This window comes from Hippichthys cyanospilos, chromosome 2, assembly GCF_059441005.1.
Source record: "Hippichthys cyanospilos isolate Australia breed blue-spotted pipefish chromosome 2, RoL_Hcya_1.0, whole genome shotgun sequence".
Lineage (NCBI taxonomy): Eukaryota > Metazoa > Chordata > Actinopteri > Syngnathiformes > Syngnathidae > Hippichthys > Hippichthys cyanospilos.
Window position 1 is genome coordinate 10,374,086 of NC_142370.1, and position 21,145 is coordinate 10,395,230.

Below are 21,145 nucleotides of genomic sequence, written 5' to 3' on the forward strand. Positions count from 1 at the left end.
GTAAAAAGACAAAACACATAAAATATAGACCAAATATTAACTTTTTATCGCTAAAAATAGGTAAATGAGTAAAAAGACCATCCATCCATTTCCTTAACCACTTCATCCTGACTATAACACTTCAAAAACACACGTTTCCCCGTTGTTCTAGACTGTAAATGACTTGATGTGCTCAAGCCCTCAGTAATGACCTGCTTTCTGAGTTTTGTCACGTAATGTTCACAAGCTAAACTATGATTGGTCGTAACCTGAGCCTAGAGTAAATGGAATTTTAAGCACAATGTATTGTTTAATCCTTAAACAATACATTTGCAGGACACTACTTTTGTTGTCAAATTAATTACTGAGAAAATATTACCTTTTGACTACTGAAAATGGCTAAATGAGTTTGGTATCACTACAAAATCTTCATCTCTTTGTACATCTAGTTATGCAAACTACATAGAGTGACTGACAAGCAGGACAATTAAATGCAACATTAAAAGACTGAGAAAGGAGAGAGAGAGGAAATCTGCCTGACTCTAAAACAATTACAACTGGAGATAATCTACTTAAGTAAAAGTTAGGTGACGAAGCTCAAATACCTCCTTTCTGATAGAGACGAAAAGGAAAAAATACACACAGGGAGAGCGGTGACTTTTCCAGTCCAATTGGTGGCGGTAATGCGCCTTTATGCCCAATAAAACGGACCAAAGAAGGCCTCAATTGACTTGTATAATTTAGCCAGCTGTTTCAAACGTCGAAATACTTTATCGTGCAAGTTGCAACAAATCCAGGAAGCACGTCCCAGGCGTCCTTTTTGACCTTCGGCCACATTTGTTCGTGTCTTCAGACAAAGTGTACGTATTGACACGTTTTACTTCTTTAATTTGGAACGTCTGAAAAAAAAATTGGGGCTTTTTTTTTTTTTTTAAGAAAACGTGGCGTCACGCCCCGTATATTCGGTTTATACGGTTTCACGATTTAGCGCCATCCGTTGTTAAAAATGACACGTTTCAAATACTGTACTATTATTTTTGTTGTGCTCAAAGGCCATTCCTGGGGGGGTCGGGTTGGACACGAGGTTGGCGGCCATTTGCCATGTAAAGCGTAATTGCAATAAAATAAGCATTGGCTTTTTTTTTTCTTTATTTCTTAATAACCCAAGGGGGGGGGGGGGTGCAAAATGTAATTGAGAAGAACTGTCATAGACCAGCATATCCTTGCAGAAATAGCATTGGCATTTTTTTTAATACACCATATTCCTCCAAGTACACGTCGTTTTTTCCTCATTTTTGACCGCGTTTGAGGGGGTTCAACTTATAACTGCATGACTCAAAACCAGAGCAATTTTCTCCACGTATCTGTGGAGAATAACATTCGTTCAAATGAGAAATAAGTTTAATCATGTCATGTACAAGGCTTGAAGCAATTATACCTGTACATACTTGCTTACCTTTAATTATATATACAGTAGTATGCATCCCTTTTAGAGCGTTTGCACAGAACATTGCAAATATCCGCTTTCATCAAGCACCGTCTGCTTGCCTCTTATGTCGGCAATAAAGCTGCGAGGCTAATTTTCTTGGCGAACCGTCGCGCATCATGGAAAGCAAAAGAAACTCTTATGAAGCTTGCTTCAAAATTAAAGTGGTAAAATATGCTATGGCGCATAACAACTACAAGGGAGCAAATTGCATTGGAGTTTCTGAGAAATAAGTTAGAGATTGAAGGAGAGAGCTTGGCAAGTTTAAGAAAATGTCCAGGACGAAGCCTTTTCAGTGACTTTCAACAACACGAAACAATGATAAATTTGAGAACTTGGCATTAAGCTTGTCTTAGTTGACAGATAGAGCGTCTGGATCAGGGTGTCAAACTGTTCTTGCCCGCAAATGGGTTTAGTCCGGACCGCAAAATGATTCTGTGAAGTATAAAAATGAGCTGAAATTTTTAATCAATAAAAATCTTGAAAAGCTTTTATGATTAATAGTAATGTTAATCTTGTATGAATAATAGTGATGTTGTACTTGTTCTAGACAGTATTTTTAAAAAATTGAAGTTGTTGTTTTAAAGTTACATAGCATAATTTTATTGGAATAGATTTTCTTCCATGCCCCCGCAATCTTAAACGAGTTTGACACTCTTGCTCTGGATACTGCAGTGGTCCTCAAATGGTCTGCCTTCAGGATCAAAAAACATTTTTCCCAATCACTCCCAATTTTTTAAACCATTCACCTTTATTTCAAAAATGCCCAGTGGGCTTTTGCGTCCTGACAACAATTTTGGGATCTGTCACCACCCCCTTTTCTAAAAACGCCTTCTAAAAAGTATCTTTAGGTCCAAAGCAAATGATGACGGACAATACAGGTAAGTTCATTCTATTTTAATCAATTTTACTGTGACATTTGTTCATATCTGATGTTGATTTTTGCTCATGTCTGTAAATGCAGTTTGAACCATGGACTTACTTTGTCGTTTTTACCGCACAATAATTGGAACTCCAAACATTTCTGTCAGGATCCATAGTTTTTAGTATTCGCGAGTCCCGGGGACTCAACAGTTTTCAGAGGTAAAATGAGCACTGGGTTATGTTTTGGGTGGTGTTTGTTGTGTTTTCTTTACTTTTCTGTCCCGGGTTTATTGGTTTGGTTTGGTTCTAGTTTTTAAGTTGGCGTTTCTCTTCTCCTTGTGTCAGTGTCTTGATTGTTTGATTACGTGCACCTGTCCTCGTCAACCTTCTTTTGTTTGCAAATCAGCTCCCTGTTCCATTTGTGCCTTGCCCAGGTGTTCCTTGTTGTCTCGTCAGTTTTGAGTGTCTTTTTTTCTTTTCTTTTTCTTTTCAGTTCTTGTCGGATCATTGTTGTTTACCCGCCTGCCTGTCCCTTGTAAATTTCTTGCTGTCTTGTTTTTCCCCTGTGTCCAGATTCTACTTAGCTTTTTGTTAACTTAAAATATGGCTTACTGCAATTACTCCCTGCCTCTTAGCTTCCCTGCAATTGAGTCCACCCTCAATTCCTACATCCACCCCGTCATCTGACAGAGGGATCTTTTATTCGAGGTTGACGTGTACTTTGAGAAATAGGGTAACTCTCAGTACACCCAAACCAATGAAGTGTTTTTGAATGAAAAAATCTCGCTCATGGCAAATTATGTTTAATTTGTGGCTTGATGTTGGAAAATTGCACCACTGACTGTGCAGTCCATCTAAAACTTAGAGAAATAAAAGAGAATTTGCTTGTCATGTGATAGTCTTTAAAATAATAATATAAAAAAACAAACTCCCTCTGCCCTTTTTCACAACTGTAAGGCTACCTGAAAAAATGTCAACCATCAAATTTGGGAGTAGCATTGAATCATCTCGGCAACCCCACTATGCAGAGACAACTTTGGACGTAGAATCCGGTAAATAATGCGGAACAACTTTGACTGCGTTGTTCACATCAAACAGTGACTTGACGTGATTATTTGTATCTTGGAAGACGAAAGCAACAGCATTGATCCTGATAGGCTTTGCCAGTGTCCGTTTGATAAAAATCACCAGATCCGGGCTTGTCGCCTCTCCTATCACCTCTTGAAATGCAAGAAGGTGAGTGATCACTTAATTGGAGCCCAATCAATTTGTCCTTACATTGATTTAAAAAAAAAAAAAAAAAAAAAATGACATCGATTAACATGTAACCAACGTCTTGACATTTTATACATATCGCATTCAAATGTCTGGCTCATCTGTTACTGATGCAGAACCATCCTGAACTGGCTAAGGAACTCAAAACCTGCCCATTCAATGCTTGCCACTTGGTCCGGAAGAATGAGCTGGCCCACCACACTCAAACCTGCCCAAACAGGATTTTGGAGTACAAAAAGGAGGGTAAGAGGACTACTTTGTGCATTTTGATGTGTGGCTTTTAGGTTGACGTCCTTTCTGTTGGCAGATGAAGCTCGAGCATGGAGAAGATGGGAGACTCCGGCCAGGCCCCAGTTTAGCGTGGCCACAACCGAAGACTGGGATGAAGGTGAGATTGAACACGCTTCCGGTGAATGAATATTGAGTGCTGCACAACTAGCTACCAGGGGCGATCTACCAGTAAACAAAGATTCACAGTAGAAGATCCCGTCGAAGTATTGGTTTCGAGTTTGTACAGCTGTTTTACCCACCAACGAGAGGCAATGGAATAAATGCAACCAGGCATGTTATTGTTGTTGGCGCAGTATTCTAACAATCAGTGTGTTGGTGTTAAATTGAAAATATGTTAGTGCCGCTCTTATTTTTGAGCATGCAGGCATTTCAACATCATTACTTCGGAATTGATTCAATTCTTCAGAAAGCTTTGGTTTCTCCATCAGTCATAAAAATGGAAGATACAGTTATATGTTGGCAGTGAACTCTGCTTTTCACAACATTCAACAGTTGGCAGACAGTGAACGATTCTTCAAAAAAGACTTGAAGCTGTTTATTGCCACTTCCAGTGTAAGTCAACAAACGAAACAGAGAATTACACCATGTTAAAAAAAAAACTCATAGCTAAGCTTTACAGTCCGCTAGCTTAATGCTAAAGCTAAGCAGTCTCTGTTTATAGTGCCAGAACTCAATAATATGCACTTGCTGTCTTTCCTTTAAAAAAACCCCAAAAAAACAATTCTTTTAAATGTGGTTTCACTTTTTTTTCATTTTGGAAGTTTTCGTCATCTGTACTATTATAGTGCGGTGGTTCTCAACAGTTATTTAATGATTTACCCACAGTAAAATACATTTTTCATCCAAGTACCTCCTAACCAGCACAAAGAATTTTTGGAAGAAGAAAAAAAAAAAAAAAGATGCATGGCATAACTTTTTTTTTCCCTGACATCTGTTGGGAAATTGCATCACTAACAATGCACATTTCATGTAAAATTTAAAGGCATACAATGTTTCGCAAAGGAGTCATAACAATTTTGCATTATGTTGCTTCATGTTCTATTGAATTTCCTCTTATTTTGAAAAGACAAATGTATTGTTCCTGGCACAGCATTAAATTGGATTTGCTGGAACCAGCAGAAGCTCTCTTAAAATCTCGCATACCTCTAATTGATAATCAACACTATTTTGCCTTTCGTAAGCAAAGTAACTCAATGTGGTTTGCAGAAGTAAAAGTATATTTGAAAGCATTTACAATCTAAACATTTGAAGGAATTAAACCTTCTCAAATTATCCTATAAAAAAAATTAACCAACAGATTTGCACAAGCGGTGAACTTCATAAGTGGTGAGTGGAGAAAAAATTAATTTTTCATTTTGAGTTAATTGAAACAATTGTTTAATTTTTAAATAATTATTTTCAATGCATTAAGTTGCAGGTGTCAAACTCCAGTCCTCGAGGCCCGGTATCATGCATGCTCTTGAAACTTCTTTCTCAACCACACCTGATTCAAATGATTCGGATAATTTACAAGTTCATGCAATGCTTGCTAATCATTCGAATCAGGTGTTGTAAGGGGAGAAAACAGGAAAAGATGTAGGATACTGGCCCTCAAGGAGTGGGGTTCAACCCCTCGCTTTGCTTTTCTTTAAAAAAAAAAAAAAAAAGACGAATAAGAATAAATGCCTGGCTTTTGCCTCCAGTACGTGCTTTGCTATTCCGCTCAGATTTTGACTTGATCCCGTTTGTTCTGCAGAGGTGGACGACGCAGCCGCTCCATTCGTTTGGGGCAAAACGACGCTGGCTCCTGTATTACAGGGGTAAGTATTTGGCACGGAAGGATGCAGCCGCATCGTGTTTTTCATTCCCCGCTCTCCCACAGATCGGAAGCTCAGACCTCCAAAGTTGTCGGAGCGACGTTCCGTGGACCCGCTTCCCTCCCGTGGTAGTTTGAAATGTTTTATCGTTTACAGTTGAGGCCACTTTGTGGGCTTCTGTTTCTGCCTCAAGGTTCAATTGTTTTTAAGCTTTTGCTTTTAGAATGTTGTGTTTTGGTGTTCTGAGCCAATACAGGTCATGTCCCCCACCCCACCTCCACCCACCCCACAATGTGTATCCTGCATGGCATTTAGGACTGTCAATAACCCGAATTGCTTCATTTTGTTAAGTTCAATACAGAAACCAAACTCATGTCTCAACGTGTTGTCATTGACTGGCCACTAGATGGCAACCATGGGTTTCTTGTGCGTGGTACCGCAGTTGCCACAATGGGGAAAGAGCACTCATATTTATTCATATTTTTATAAATTCACCCAAAAGCTAGGCCCTCTCAGGGAAGTGAAATCTTTTAACCTTTATGCCACCTTTCCTCCACATTTTGTTGGATGGTGCCATTGGAGCAAAGTGAGATGAAAATGTCCCTCTTATATAGGAAAGATCAGGACTCTCTCTCTCTTGAACAAATTCGACTCTGGTAGTATTCCTAACGCAAAGTCTGGAATCTGCAAACCTATTTCTTGTATAATAAAATGAAAGTATCTTTAAAAAAATATATCACCCATTCTCCCCATGTAAAAAAATTACAAGAATTGGCATCTGTTCAACAAAATATGGAAAGGTGTCCGGAGAAGACCCTTATGTTGAGTCCTTGGCACAAAATGTTTTTAATCTGCTTGGCTTGACTTAATTTAAATGATTGGGTGAAAGTCAGATTTTAAAACCTGAGAAAATATGCGTCGATTACACAGAAAGATAACTAGCAGGATGCTAATTAAAACACAAATTACTGCTGCATTTCAACATTGATTGGGGTGGACTATTTGCCCCTAATGACAGACTACAATATTTGCTACTTTGGTATTTGTGTTAACTGCAAAATCTGCTGTTCCATATCCAGTTCTTCCAACATTGACGTTCCGTCCTTGTCGCTGGCGGGCTGTATAATGATGGGGCACGGGTCTTCACGACCCTCGCTTTCTGGCCTGGAGGTCTCTGTTTTACCTGCTTGAGGGGGGGGAAAGGAAAAAAAAAAAAAACACAATCCGATATTGCTTTACACCAATGCATCCGGCTCAGAAATACCAGTTGGACTTTTACCTTCGTCATTGGGTGAATCTGAATCAATGCACGTGCTGGAAAAGAGGAAAATACCAACTTAATAAACTTAATAACCAACTATTAACTATACCAAACGCAAGACTTTTTCTTTTGTTTTTGTTTTTTTAAGATTACAAAAACAGGTTTATATATTTACAGAGCCAGAGAATTGAACTTCCTTTGAGGAAATGCATTAATCACACAATACTGGGCTTAGCATGTGTGTGAAATATCAAGCTAAATCAAAAATGCACTCTCTGTACTTTAATAAGACACTTATGTTCACATTTGAAACTCAAAATGCTGTTTCAGATCATCTCCCTCCATTTACATGGATGAAAAATGTCTTATGTTCTCCCCTCAAAACAAATGTCTTTTAAATGTAGTCAACGCTACTTATAACATCGTACTTGACATGTGTGTGTGTATTTTGGCCACTTGGGGGCAGTGTACCAGGCGAATGCACTACTATACAATGGAGCAAATAGAAAAAAAAGGCTTTCTTATCCTTAGATTTTGTTGTTTGTGATCTTCAAGAAAAAGTTTAGACACCCCTGCTTTAAAGGGTTACAACACCTGACAGGTTGATGCTATTTGTAAGCTTTCTTTGATAGCATTAAGATCATTTTTTGTCAGACAATGCGATGAGATTGTAAGATTTAAATGCTTAATTAGTAAATTTGTTTTCTGTTCAGTTTTATGGTGGACTTCAATTGCTAGCGGTAGTCAGTAGCTTAGTGCCTTTTTTGCCCCCTTTTTTTTTTTTTTTTGGACAAATTGTTTATAGCTACCAAAGTGCAGCTTTACATGAGTGGCGTTCACTGCCATTAATTGAGCCATTGCTCCATTCATGTCGCTGTTGATTTTTGCCCGTCAGCTCCTTGTTGGAGAACATAAAGTTCTGCCAAAAGTATTCAACAGTTAAGTGCGCATTTAAATAACAAATCCAGAACGTCAACTTGTAAAGGTTACAGTTGATGTTCAGTCTGGATTTACCCATTACACTGCTAGCTGATTATCTAAAAGATTTTGTGGGTTGCAAACTTGCATATGCGCCAGGCTCTCCACACCATCTACCCCCATTGATGTCCTTGAATGACAGCCAGCAGCTGCAAAAGTTCAGAGGTGAATTTTTGCAAAGGGGAATGCAGAAGCTGAAAATGACACCTGCCCTTTGCTTGTTTTGACTGTCCTCTCTCACCACTGGATGACTGGCATTTTCAGGGGTGTGGCCTCTTGACCTTTAACCCTTAAATATGAATTTTAAAGCAATCCTTGTGCTATTGTTGCCCTTGCGCTCTCATGATGTAACATTTTATTGGTCGACAGACTTCCTGACTTGAAACTTTACCGTTCTTCGTTTAATTGCAGTCTCCAGGCAGCAGCCTTGCACATGTTAGACTGCTCGTTTCACATTAGCAGTCAACTCGATGTCCCCTCTTCTTGTTGCGCAGTTAGCGACGCTGGCCTGGAGCAAAGCTTGTCGCTAATCGATTCGAGTGTCGTTTTTGAAAAATATCTTTATCAAGCTTTGGCCCAAGTTTTAAAAAACGACGCATGCATGGATGCCAGCTGGCTAACTGCTCATATTATGCAACATCCCATCTATTCTTCTATAAGCGTGTTCACATATTTCACTCTGCTTACCTTTAGGTGTCTGTGTAACACACTGGTGTTTCTCACACATGCGAGATCATTGGTAAGTCCTAGCGTGCTCTTGAGAGCACATTAGTGAGGTCGATCAAATGTCAAAAAATATAGACCAAAAACAAATGTCCACTACAGTGAATACAAATGAACAAGCTAGGTATCCGGAGGATGTATTGGGCAGAGTGTGGTCAATCTCAGAAAAAAAGCTTCAAGCTATTTATTGACTGTCCAGGTAAAAGTGTCAAAAATAACAGAATTGCACATGGTGTGTTCAAAACAAGTCTGCCTGAGGAATGCCTCCACTAGCTTGATGCTAACTCATAGGAGGAACACGCTGTGGATGCACTAATAATTAGAATTGAATGTTGGGGTGTTAAGGCTTTAGGCAATGAATATGTGCACACCAAGGGTGCAGCAACACATGTAGACAATATAGCCATAGTCACATATATGCTTTATCCTCTTAAAAAAAAATAGAAACATTTTATTGCACCTACCGGAGTCATTGCAACTGTTTTGCTATGTGAAAGAAAGCATACTATGGCCTCGTGAAATGGATACAGTCTTCCTACAGATTCACTCGAACATTCTTATGTTGTCTCTATTTGTAATTGGAGAGTCCTTTGCCATTTTGAAAGCAACACAAAATACGTTTATTCAGCAAGGTTCTCACACTGATAGATGCGTCCTTAGTTTAAGCTAGCAGTCAAACAACATCTGGGTATTCGGTGCATTCTAAATGTATACGTACTTTGAATTGGAGCAGGATTTGGGCCGCGGTCAAGGACATTTCTGAAGATCACGAATGAACGGAGAACGCCATCTGAGAAACAGCTCGATGATCGTTGTAACTGTGTGTGTGTGTGTGTATGACTGTGTTTTTCCTGCCCCCTTTGGCCAAGGCCAGCACACCTTAAAGTGACACTAAGATTTAGAGCATTTTTCGTTCAAAAGAAATAAACGATTAAAATGTCAAAAACTTGCAAATGTGTTCTTAACGACCAACGCTATGTTTTAAATGTAACATAGGGTAGTTATTATTAAATTATATTATATGGGGGGGGGGGGGGGGGGTGGCACTCGTCTGGAGGTTGCCCTGTCTGTTATAGCTGCGGACAGCCGGAGGAGTGTGTGTCGCTGCATTTACCGTAATGCCCCTAAAGCTCCCACGGGCGCATGCAAAAAATTACACACACTCCCTTTAAGGAACAGCACAGAGTATTAAATTACAACTCGATGCACTCGATTTTTCTTTTGAATATTTTGGTTGTTTTGAGTAATTGTGATGTTTAATGGCATTAGCATTAATTTCAATGAGATCTGATTGAAGACTATGCAGCCACAGTATTGTTTCTTTGACAATGATGACTAATTTACCGTACCTGTAGTCTTTGGGGGCTCTCATGATCCCTTTAACTTCTTGCTGCTCCCGACCGTCTGTCTCCCGTGACTCCTCTTCGTAGGACAGGAGGAGGGACACGGCGTAGTTCATATGGGAGTTATTGTCCCAGTGATCCCCCTCGGTGGTTTCGTAGCGGACAACAAACTCAATGCGTGAGCCGTGGCTGACGTAAGGGGGCGCAAAAGAGAGCCGGAAAGAGAACTGATCCGTGTCCCCGTCGTGGGATCCTTGGACGTACTCCGCGGGGTAATCGAAGTATGTCCCCCAGTTGTCCATGGTGGACCTGATGTAGACCGCCTTGTGGAAGGACACGTTGAGCACCCGCACCAGGCCACTGACGGCGAGGGGCTCGTCTTCCACCCGACCGACGTGCTCGACGCACACTTTATGCGCGCGCACGGCCTCCAGCAGCGCGCTTCCGCGGGGAGGTTCGAAGTCCGGATGCACTTGGAACACCGGCTCTTTCTCAGCCGGCCCGTACTTGGCCCGCTCTTCGTCCCACCTCGCGGAGTCTTCTTCGTCGTCCGAGTCGAAGGTGACGAACTCGCGGACGTCCACCAGGTCTCCCCCAGTCGTGTCCGCGAACGACACTCGCTTGCCGGGGCACAGCGCCGCGTGGATGCGCAGGTACTCGGCGGTCTCGTCGTGGATGGACGCGCCTCGCCTCCTGGGCACCGGGGAGCATCTCGGGATCAGGCGCACGTTCTCGCTTCCCTCGTCGTCGTCCTCGTCGTCTTCGTCGTCATCCGCCAAGCGACCCTCAGCCTCCTCGGGCGACCTGCCAATTTTGATGGGAGTGAAAAGACTCTCCTGGCTTGGTATGGTTAAAAAAGACATTTCTGCTCAGGCGAAGACCCCCCTAGAGAAGAACAGCACGACTAGCAGCGACGGCACTGACGGCGCATTATGCTTATGCAGTCTCCTAGGTTAACGTGCGCCGTTAAATGTCACGCATGGGAAACTTGTCCTGCCAGCCCCTGTGATCGTGTGTCCGCTACTAAAACATCACACCTTGGCCGCCGTCGTGCTCTAATTTTAGCGAGCTTGACCTACCGGGATCTCCATGCTCCCAATGTGTCTTCGAGTTGGTATGATCGCCCCCTTCCCGAATTGCTTTTGGTTTGGGCTGGCGAGACGCCGACAAATGGTGATGTGATATTGTGGGCTGCGTTCCCGGGGGGTATAAAGTCAATTACGCTACTGCAAATATCATTACAACTAATTAAAACCGCCAATATTTTATCGGAGTGCGTCAATATATTTTCCGTGATCGTTTGTTTTTTTCAATTTGACATACCGATACCAATGGCAATGATGCAAGTAACAAAATGAGTGCTGTCGAGTACAATTTTCCATATTTAGTCACATTTTCTACAACTATTTTCTACGAAGTGTTCCTTGAGTAAAATCTGGGATTTAAAATAAAATTATACGTAAAAAAATCAAATACTTTCTTTTTTAATACAGGGCGGACAACTCCAATCATTGAGGGCCCCTTTCCTGCATTTTTTTGGGATGTTTCCTTCCACACGTAATTCAAATAAATTCTTCAACAGGTACCGCAGAAGCCTGATAACAATCCTGAGCATTTAATCGGCTGTGCTGGAAGAAGGAAACATCTAAAACAGACGTCAAACTCGAGTCCTCAAGGGACTCATCATGCATTTTTTTCCAATATTTCTCCCTCACACACACACCTGATTCAAACCATTAGGATCATTTTCAAGCTTCTGTTGACCTTTCATTTGAATCAGGTGTCAAAATGGTCCTGAAGCGTCAAACTCCAATCCACAATGGCCTGCGTTTCAGCGCTAGGTCATCGTGTTTTTCTCTGAGGTGGTGGGCAAAGATCCATCCACCCATTCTCTAGACTCGCTTATCCTCACAAGGGTCACAGGCTTGACACCCTGAACTTATTGCTAGCCAATTGTGGGTCACACAGACGAACAACCATTCACGCACCCAATCACAGCTAAGGACAATTTAGTATGTTCAATACTGCTGCTATGCATGTTTTTTGTCGTGTGGGAGGAAGCCGGAGTGCCCAGAGAGAACCCACGCGGGCTCAGGGAGTACATGCAAACCCCCCACACGTGCTAATCACTTCTCACCATGCTGCCTGTAGTCAAAGATTAATGTGGTGTTTGAAATTGTATTTTAATTTTCCAATGAGCTGTCAAACAACTTTTAAAGGGAAAACCTCCATTGAAATAAAACGTCCAGGTTTGTCTGTGACTCTCCTTTAAGTTTGGTTGCAGGGATAGCAGAAGTAAATAGAGCAATTTTATTATTATTATTATTATTATTATTATTATTATTATTATTATTAGTAGTAGTAGTAGTAGTAGTAGTAGTAGTAGTAGTAGTAGTAGTAGTAGTAGTAGTAGTATTGCTATTATTATTATTATTTTATAGTTTGTAAAATTTCAATTTACTCTCGTACAAACAGCCATAAAAATGATAAATCTATAGATCCACAACATGTTATTTTGACTTCCTCTTGTGATAAAATAGGCAGCATACATGTTTAATTTATTATTTGTTGTTACGATTCTGCAGATTTTCTTAACATACATTGCGATGTACAGTTCGTAAAGTTCGGCCAAATTCTAAACATAGGTTTAGTCATTTTAAAGGGAAAAATACAGCAACACACGAAACGAAATTAATGAAAACGTATTCAGTTTGAGCAATTTGAAAGGTGAACATTTTGGGCCTGAGCGAGATACCCAACGTTGCCGTTATCTCACGTCACTCCTGCGCACTTATCAGTCTGTTAACACACCCTTGAATCCGATTGGTCAAAACCTTTTAGCGCGACACACTCTGGCCAATCGGAGAGTTGTTTTTTTCTCGAGGGCGATAACGCGGATAGTGAGCTAAAGGATTAAGCAAACGCAAAGTAAGAAAGAAACGAGCCCAGTAACTGCAGGATGGCAACGCGATATTGAATATTTGTCCGTCCTTTATTTTGCCCGTCTTGTCTTTTGGCGGAAATGTGTCGCCCCGACTCCGAAGACACACGACAATGGGTAACATCGAGCTAGCTAGCATTAGCATTTAACTGCTATTTGCTATCGTTTTCGTAGGCCGCGAGCTAGCTGCACCCTCACCCAGTCGTCACTGACGATGTAAGCTACACGAAGAGACAAACCAGAACGATCGCGCAACCTCGACGTTTTATCCGGTGCGTAGATTCGAGTGCTCGTGGCTACGTTGACCTTTCTCGTATTTGTGCGCGCGGGCTACCTAGCCTGTTAGCAGTTTTGGCTAGCTCGCCAGCATGAGTGACTTGACGGACTCCAAGCAGAGCGGCGACTCCGAATCGAGGAAAAGGTGTCCGTCACCGGGCCAGGATGACGAAGGCTCTATTCCCAGCAAGTCGACGAAAGTGGACGACGCATGTAAGGAAACGAACTCGGAGCGATGCGAAAATGGCGAAAACGCCGAAGCGGACATACAAGAGGAACGTTCTAAAAATGAAGAGGAAGCAGAAAGTTCTCAAAGTGCACACGGTCCTGCTTCTGCGTCTTTCACCAACTCCATTTGCGATGAGCACAAATCGGAGGAGGCCAAGTCGTCAAAGGAAGATCCCACGCCCATGTCTCACACATGCGCTGATGCCAAGGATGGTGCTGATGCTAAGGATGATGCTGATGCGAGCGCGGTACCCAAGCCCTGCAATGTTCTGGACCAGTCTGATTCTGACCCGGCGGCTATAGCAGCCGCCGAGGCCCTCGCCAGCCTCACGGGGGGAGACGGCGAAGACAGCCGAGAGACTCCGTGCTCGTCCCAAAGAGCCAGACAAGCCAAGCAGGGGAGCAAAGCCAATCGGCGCAGGGACCACCAAGTCCTACGAGCTCATTCTAAAACACGTGCAGCCGCTGCCGACAGCTCCACGTGTGTTCAAAGCGCAGACAGAGAGGACGTGAATGAGGCTGGCGACGGTGACGAATCCATGTCTGGATCTTCTTCCCCACCGAGCTCCTCTTTCCCGTCCGAGAATGAGGACAATGAGGACGGTGAGTGCGCCATTGTGTCTGTTAAGATGGCTCCCGAGATGAGACAGTCAGTGGCTCTCCTGGCGCAGGTCCAGATGAGACTGGAAGCTCTCGAGAAGAAAAGCGCCTGGCTCCACCAGCGCCTGGAGCTGAAGATGAGCCGCATGCGCCGGCCTCATCTCGACCAACGCAGCTCCATCACAAAAACCATCCCTGGCTTCTGGGTGACCGCTGTATCCTTCCATGCGCCGGTTTGAGTGAATTCGGAATGCGAGTAAATGTGTTAATGCTTTACCTTGACGCTGGGGCTCCAGCTACTGAACCACCCGCACCTCTCAGCTCACATTGACGAGACTGATGAGGATGCGCTCAGCTACATGACTGATCTGGAGGTGAGGCGGTACACTTGCAACGTCTCCCTCCGTTCGGGCTTCTTTTTTGGAATGTTTTGGATTTTTTGGGGGGGGATGTAATTACCTTCAGACATCTTTATACAGTACGTACTAGTACTTCGATGATCAAATTCAATGGTTCGCAACCTTTTCCGATGATGAACTCGCTGTGAAATATTTTAACAGCTATGTACCCCTAACTAGCGCAAAAATGAAAATAAAGGCATACAGTTTTTTTTAATTGCAGTTTAGCAATGAGTTGATTCATGTTCCAGTTCATTTGCTCTTAATTAGAAAATAAAAATGTACTGTTCCTGTCATGGGAATAAAAAGCATTGAATAAAATTGTTATCTGTAGAAACCCTGTTAAAATCTCGGCGAGCCCCTGGGTGTCTTCACCTACCTCCGGAGGTCCTCGTACCCCCTTTTGAGCACCACTCATCTACAGTACATGGTATCCAAGTACTGTCGCAGAAGAATTTGATGGCATGAGACAGGTTTTATGCAAAAATAAGACTTTTTCAGATAATTGTTCAGAAAATGCACTTATTTTCTTTCATTTCCATATCTGGTTTGGGTCCATCAAGTCAGAAAATAAGCAAAGCTGTTGAATGAAAATTGATGTTTGTCAATTTTTTAGTTTGATTCTGTTCCGTGAAGGAAGAATGAAATCTTGTCAAGAGTTTACTATTTGTGGGTTTGGACAATGTTAGGTCTCTATTGACTTACAAACAAAAAAATCATTTTTGATTCATTCGTTATTGATTTGTTCTTAGTTGCTTAATCGCTGCACCTTACATTGTAGACTGTCATTATGCACACAGCATTTTTTTTAAAGCCAGTGTGCGTTTTTTTTTTTTTTTTTAGGGGAAGTCAACCCAAAGCTTTTCTTTACAATATCTTTCATGCACGCCCACTAGTCTAAACATGTCATCCTGATTAATACTGTATTCATAGAATATGAATTTAGCCGAAAAATCCAAAGGACCCACTCAGATTTTTGGCCCGTACAAGGTGGATATTTTCAACTCAAATCTGTCAGGTGGTTGAAAAGGGTTTCCCAAAGAAGCAGAAATAAAGGGTCAAAGAAATCTGTTGCAAAAGAGTTGAGGGGGTAGGACTAGATAAGTTTCGAACTTTTTCCTGTTCCTTTGAACATATAACTGTACTTAAGGTTATTAATATATATTGAGTTTTTTTTTTCCTTAGGCTCTCAATATTTTCGATGAAATTTGTGTTAAATGTTTATTTGTTCAATCAATTAGTTATGTTGTTTTATTCTCAGTCGCAGTATTTTGACAAACTCAATTTAGTAAAATCTTGTTTTGTTAGGTTCAAATCTGGTGCATTTTTTTAAGTGCATTTAACTTGTGTTTAATATTTTAAGTAGGGTAGAATACAACTGGATTTTACGTTAAATAAATGTTGTCTTTTTTTTTTTTAGCTATTATGTGCAACACATTTTAATGAAACCAGAATGTTTTGTTTTGTTTTTTTTAAGATAGATTTGGCTACGATGTCATTATTCAAACTCTACTTGTTACGGTTGCTTCCGATAATTTAGTGATTGGGACTCACTGGCGTATAATTTTAACAACATTCAAACTTTTCACCTCCATCAGATTCAAACTTTCAAGAACCACAAAGTGGGTTTCCAGATCCGCTTCCACTTCAGACGGAACCCATACTTCCAGAACAACATCCTCATGAAGGAACTGCACATCGGACTGGGAGGTACAAATAAGCTCCAGGCTGAGAGAGAGAGAGCGAGACCCTTAATTTTTGGGGGTGTTGCATCTTCTTTGATTATGGTGATGTGCTACATTTTGTGTGTGCCATTTCAATCCCCATTAAACGTACAAGTTCTGAGACGAGATATTTCACGAGATTCAGTCCAAGACAAGATTTCATATAATATAAAATATAAAATAATGCCCGATACAAACATTCCGGTTTTGAAAGTTTTCTTATCATTGCGCATGCAAATGTAAACACAAACAGCAGAGTCACTTTTGTTACAGGCTCATTTTTCAGCTGCAGCTGGACTAGTCAACAAAATACACACAGCTCATATTACCTGTGTTTGGTTGGCATAATTTTGTGGCAGTGTTTACCGATCTTCTTTGTCTGATATGCCAATATCTTCCCATAAATTTCTTCAACTAGAAAACCAAACACATTGCCACACTAATAAATTAGTAAGCGCATCCTTTACTTCTCCCGTGGGGATGCTTTTATTGAGTATTTTTGTGATCGGGAAAAAAAAAATTAATGAAAAGTGATTATAAAAACAGAAGACACACTAACACCTTTCCACTTAATAATGAATGAACTTTTTTTTTTAAATAGTTTTTTCATAAACAATTTTTTACTTAAATTGAACCTTTTGGATAGCTCTCTCTTCATGCTTTATTTTTTAATCAGTAGTGATGTCAGACCCACAGAAGACACATTTCACTTATGTTTGACACAAAGTGATCCCTAGCAACAGCAACTGTGTCAGGATTTCAGCAAAAAAGTGTGCAGTTTTGGTTTAGGCCCCCTGCTATGATTTATTTCCCCTAAAAAGTAACATATCTGCTAACGGGGCACTCGAACGCTGCTAGGTGGTTGCTAATTTATGTTAGAGACTGTACTAAACCGTGGAAACGAGCGTTTAGCGATAAAATGTCAGCGTTATAAAGTTGTAGTTTTTTTTAGTTCCCTCCATCGGCGCTTGCATGTGATTTCAAAACGTTGTGTTGTTTGTATCGTGACTCGCTCCGAGCGGCAGAACCTGCGGTAGAGTTTTTGGGACACGCTTCTGTGAAGAACTTCAGAACAAAACCATACCAAGGCGTTAGTGTCCATACATCGTTTGGTGTGCTAAGGTTTATTTTGAAGCGTAGTCTAGACTTCTCAGCATGTTTGGTGGCATGTTTTAGTGTCATACAGAGCTTTCTGCTTTGTATTCATTTGCACTTGTGGCCCAACAAGCCAAAAAAAAAAAGGAGATCTCATGATGTGTGAGAAATCTCGTGGCGTTTAAATCTCACGATATCTCATATGAGCTCTCGTCCCATCATTATAGAGTTGTGCTTTTGCTATCAAAGATGTATTTTGTGAAGGGAAAGCTGGAGTGAAGTAATAGCAGTTCTTCATCTCAATGGGAAAAGAAGATTTTAGATGCAAGAATTCGGTCACGTGATAAATATTTTTTATTTGCAAAATATATTTAAACTTTGTCAAATTATTCTCCTTTGTAAGAGGATTTTGGAATGTACGCGATTTATTAAAAAAAAAAAAAAAAAAAAACTCCGTCTCATTGCCAGTGACTCCCATGTCCTTATCCAACACCATCCTGTGGCATCGCGGTCACAACTTGACGGCCCAAAGCGAGCCCAGGAAGATGTCACGCGGCTTCTACCAGACCTTTTTCAGCTGGTTTGGCGACCACAGCAACCCCGGGCAAGATGATGTCGCGCAGGTACAGCTGATGGCGAGCAACCTGGCACCACTCACATGCAAACTCAGATCCACTGTCAAACCCAACGTAACACAAACGGAATAGTACTTTATGAATTTCAACCAGTCATATAGTGTAGCCTCCACAGTAAATGCTAACAGGATCACACCTTTAGAACCCTTTATTAAACCTTTTGAACACCAATAGATTAGCAACACATGTAGACAGATAGAAAAAAGGTTGTGCCAAGTTTTCCTAAAGTGCCACAAGATATGAATGTTACAAATAAATGAATTACGTTTGCATTGAAATGATCAATTTAAGGATTTTTAGACTATGTACTAGGCTGACTTCATTAAGTTAACTCTTTGCCTTTCAATTGCGGTGGTCCAGATCCTGAAGGACGACCTGTACAGGGACCCTTTGCGATACTACCTCACGCCGCTCTGGCAGCCGAGAGAGAACGGCAGGTAAGTGGCATTGCCAAAGGTTATTGTATCGGTTTGGCGGTTCACAATTAAAAAGCGAAAGGAATGTTCTTGTATTCTTTTATTTATTCATCAATTTGTGCTAAACATGGGACATATTTCTCATTATTCCAAAAGTGTATTGTTTTTTATGGTGTGGAAGAGCATTTAATTATCCTGCCTTTGGCTTTACAAAAAAAGATACATAAGTTCAGGCTGATGTAAAGGTTTTTTTGTTTTTTTTTGTCAACCTGACTGACCACATGTCCGTCCTCCAGCGATGGCGACGGCACCGCAGCAGCCGGCCGCGGCAACCGAGACGGTGACGACTGTGTGGTCATCTCCGACTCAGACGAGGAAACCCGCGAGACGGAACAAGGCCATAGCGGTAGCGAGGAAAAAGAAGGAAGGGGAGAAGACGAGGACGACGAGGGGGTGCCAAGTGCAGGTTGGTTCAATTTTGATTTGAGGTGCGAGGGAGGTAGAATCCATTTCTTATGGGCCCATGCGAATATGCACTTAGTTGTTTTTAAACATGTCTTTAGTAGGATTTTAGCCTCAAATGTCAATCTTTAAAATACACTCTAAATCAGTCATTCGTTTCCACTAATCCATTCGCTACTGCCATGCTCTATGCATGAACATGTATTTAAAAAGTCTTGACTTAAATTTAATTTGCCTGAAGCTGTAGGAATCTTAGAATGCTCAGTTTTTCTCACCTCTTCTCAGATGAAAGCCAAGAAGAAGGCGAAGGCGGAGAAATTGTTATCGACGGTAAGTCTCGTTCGCTGCGTCTCCCCGCAGCATGTGACTCTCTCCTCGCCAAAGTCAAGCAAAAATACCGAAAATCCGTTTTGTCCGCGGCAGGCTCGGACGACAGCGAGCAGGAGGACGAGGAGGTTTAAGAAAGATAGCGGGTATGCCTGAGCATCTTCCGGATCTTCCTAATATTATGCACAAAATGCCCTATTTTTGTAAGATACCAAAATATGATCTCTCAACGCTCCTAAAATCAGGGTTAACTTAATAAAGCCAAGGCTAGCTGACATGATTTTCTATGGCATATTCTAACGCAGCGCATTGTACACAAAGCTTTTGAGCGAGAATCTCTCAAACACGGAACGCAGGCCCGCTTGACCTTTGGCTCATTTTCCTCTCGTAATCAATTCGATTATGTCAATCACATTTAGGAGAACTGAACCATAATGTGTTCTCAGGGACGGGCCCACACTCGAATACGTTAGTCGAGGCCGCGAACAACAAAATGTCTACTCTACTGGTGTCGAGAGAACCCAATATTGTTTTCATGAACTTAATGTGTTTTTTTTTCTGTTATTGTTTGTTCGTTTGTTTGTTTTTATTTTGTTGCTCCTGCTCCCTCTACCTGGCAATGCAGCAACTCCGCCCCTTATTGTGTACTTTTGATTTCGCTGTTGGTAGAATTTTTGTATTTTCAGTGGATTTGCATCAGCTTTCAACATTATTTTTAATTAAATTTGATGTTCTTGTACACGCTCATTAGGTATAGATGATAGCATCGGCATACTGATCTGATGGTTTCATAATGTATCTGCAATTTTGCATCCTTTGTGCTCCATTCAAAGGTACTTATACTTGTAAACGATACTTGACAGCAGGATTTTTCATGAAATAAGTAGCTAGTACCTCAATCATCATGTTAGTTATGTCTGTATTTCCACTTTGTCTATTTTTGGATCAGCTTACCTGTTGAAATGTAAATTAGGGCCAGCGTCGGGTTTCCCTTCACCAATTTACCTCACAAGGCACCCCTCCCCCTCCCCCACGGACACTTGAAACATTCAAACAACAAACTTTATGTTTGAGATTATGCAGCCTTGAATGAATGTGTGGTGTACAGTAATTATTTGTTCTTTTTACGTTGGAAGTAGGGACACTCTTATCCAAGGGTACTAGCGAAACTATGATCTGTAATCAATTTACGGTTAACTGGTAGCTGGTAACCACCGGCTGTGTTTCGCAACACCCGACATAAGCAGTTAGCCAATTGTCATTCTGTCATGTACGTTTTTACTGTGCACCAGATGTTCACAAGGCCATGAGGAATTAGGGGACTGGCATTGCATCATTTTGTGTTAAACTTGTGTCACTTTTTGGGGTGCACTGGAACACACATTTGGTTTTACCCCCCCCCCCCCCCCCCCACCCCCACCCCCCCTTTCCAGTGGTGTGCTTTTCTAGAACATTGTATCCTTGGTTGCTTTGTTTACTCTTATTTCTTTTTTGTAAGGGGTGAGATGTCCACCATTTGAGTCAGACCTAATAAAGTAGGACGTTGTTTCACTAAGTTGTCTTGCTTGATTTGAATTGCTTCGCACTGGCCGTCAGTACTTGCCGCCACAAGATGGCAGTGTGGTGTAGTTTGTTAATTCTTACAAATAAAGGCATTCGATATATTGCAGACTTTGATGGAAGTGTTATTTTCGATTCAAGATTTTAAACTTTTCTGATAATCTGGTACAATAGTTCTCAACTGTTTTTCCAATGACGTCCCTTTCAATGTTCTTTTTTTATATCTCAGCTACTCATCCTACCCAGTGCTAAGCATTTTTTGTTGGGAGGACTTAAAACCGAGTACTGTGCCAGAATTGTCTGATTTATTACCTAAGAACCGCATTTTTTATAGTCCATCTATCCAAGGTGAGGCAGACTTGCTAACCACTCTTCCACCTTGCTGCCCCATTTATAAAGTGAATGCTCCAATTGTTTAGGGAAAAAAAAGGATAAATAATTAACTTCAAAATTATGTTGATTTAACAAGGTTTCTGCAGGTATCAGC

At 41.3% G+C, this 21,145-nt stretch overlaps 3 protein-coding genes across 5 annotated transcripts; 2 read left to right on the forward strand and 1 right to left on the reverse strand.

Annotated features, from left to right (window-relative positions):
* Positions 1-439: 439 nt before the first annotated feature.
* Positions 440-6,064, forward strand: gtsf1 (gametocyte specific factor 1). 2 transcript variants are annotated; one of them, XM_088408587.1, is made up of 8 exons: positions 440-839; positions 2,308-2,346; positions 3,287-3,381; positions 3,459-3,565; positions 3,721-3,847; positions 3,912-3,992; positions 5,631-5,694; positions 5,757-6,064. In XM_088408587.1, the coding sequence occupies exons 3-8, from the start codon at positions 3,300-3,302 to the stop codon at positions 5,821-5,823; spliced, it is 528 nt and encodes a 175-aa protein (XP_088264713.1). In that variant the 5' UTR covers positions 440-839; positions 2,308-2,346; positions 3,287-3,299; the 3' UTR covers positions 5,824-6,064. The 2 variants fall into 2 exon arrangements, with proteins under 2 accessions (XP_088264713.1, XP_088264712.1); XM_088408586.1 differs by lacking the exon at positions 2,308-2,346 and having other exon boundaries at positions 444-839.
* On the reverse strand, positions 4,416-12,227 carry LOC148427207 (protein phosphatase 1 regulatory subunit 3A). 2 transcript variants are annotated; one of them, XM_088408585.1, is made up of 3 exons: positions 10,003-12,227; positions 6,971-7,005; positions 4,416-6,874 (listed from the first exon to the last, which is right to left on the reverse strand). In XM_088408585.1, exons 1-3 carry the CDS (start codon positions 10,857-10,859, stop codon positions 6,723-6,725), a joined length of 1,044 nt encoding a protein of 347 aa, XP_088264711.1. In that variant the 5' UTR covers positions 10,860-12,227; the 3' UTR covers positions 4,416-6,722. The 2 variants fall into 2 exon arrangements, with proteins under 2 accessions (XP_088264711.1, XP_088264710.1); XM_088408584.1 differs by having other exon boundaries at positions 4,416-6,877.
* A 637-nt stretch (positions 12,228-12,864) lies between these two features.
* On the forward strand, positions 12,865-20,653 carry tspy (testis specific protein Y-linked). The gene is made up of 8 exons (XM_088408694.1): positions 12,865-14,256; positions 14,338-14,415; positions 16,038-16,149; positions 17,727-17,881; positions 18,254-18,330; positions 18,606-18,775; positions 19,057-19,101; positions 19,195-20,653. The coding sequence occupies exons 1-8, from the start codon at positions 13,306-13,308 to the stop codon at positions 19,230-19,232; spliced, it is 1,626 nt and encodes a 541-aa protein (XP_088264820.1). The 5' UTR covers positions 12,865-13,305; the 3' UTR covers positions 19,233-20,653.
* The last annotated feature ends 492 nt before the right edge of the window (positions 20,654-21,145 follow it).

Excerpts from the sequence above, each read along its gene's own strand:
- LOC148427207 (XM_088408584.1), bottom strand. The coding sequence starts at position 10,859 with ATGTCTTTTTTAACCATACCAAGCCAGGAGAGTCTTTTCACTCCCATC. Across the intron at positions 7,006-10,002 it reads AGAGCCCCCAAAGACTACAG|CACGTGCATTGATTCAGATT; the intron begins GTACGGTAAATT and ends CCTCTTTTCCAG. Across the intron at positions 6,878-6,970 it reads AGATTCACCCAATGACGAAG|CAGGTAAAACAGAGACCTCC; the intron begins GTAAAAGTCCAA and ends CCCCCCCTCAAG.
- gtsf1 (XM_088408587.1), top strand. The coding sequence starts at position 3,300 with ATGTCAACCATCAAATTTGGGAGTAGCATTGAATCATCTCGGCAACCC. Across the intron at positions 3,382-3,458 it reads AACTTTGGACGTAGAATCCG|ACGAAAGCAACAGCATTGAT; the intron begins GTAAATAATGCG and ends GTATCTTGGAAG. Across the intron at positions 3,566-3,720 it reads ACCTCTTGAAATGCAAGAAG|AACCATCCTGAACTGGCTAA; the intron begins GTGAGTGATCAC and ends TTACTGATGCAG.
- tspy (XM_088408694.1), top strand. The coding sequence starts at position 13,306 with ATGAGTGACTTGACGGACTCCAAGCAGAGCGGCGACTCCGAATCGAGG. Across the intron at positions 18,776-19,056 it reads CGAGGGGGTGCCAAGTGCAG|ATGAAAGCCAAGAAGAAGGC; the intron begins GTTGGTTCAATT and ends ACCTCTTCTCAG. Across the intron at positions 19,102-19,194 it reads CGGAGAAATTGTTATCGACG|GCTCGGACGACAGCGAGCAG; the intron begins GTAAGTCTCGTT and ends TGTCCGCGGCAG.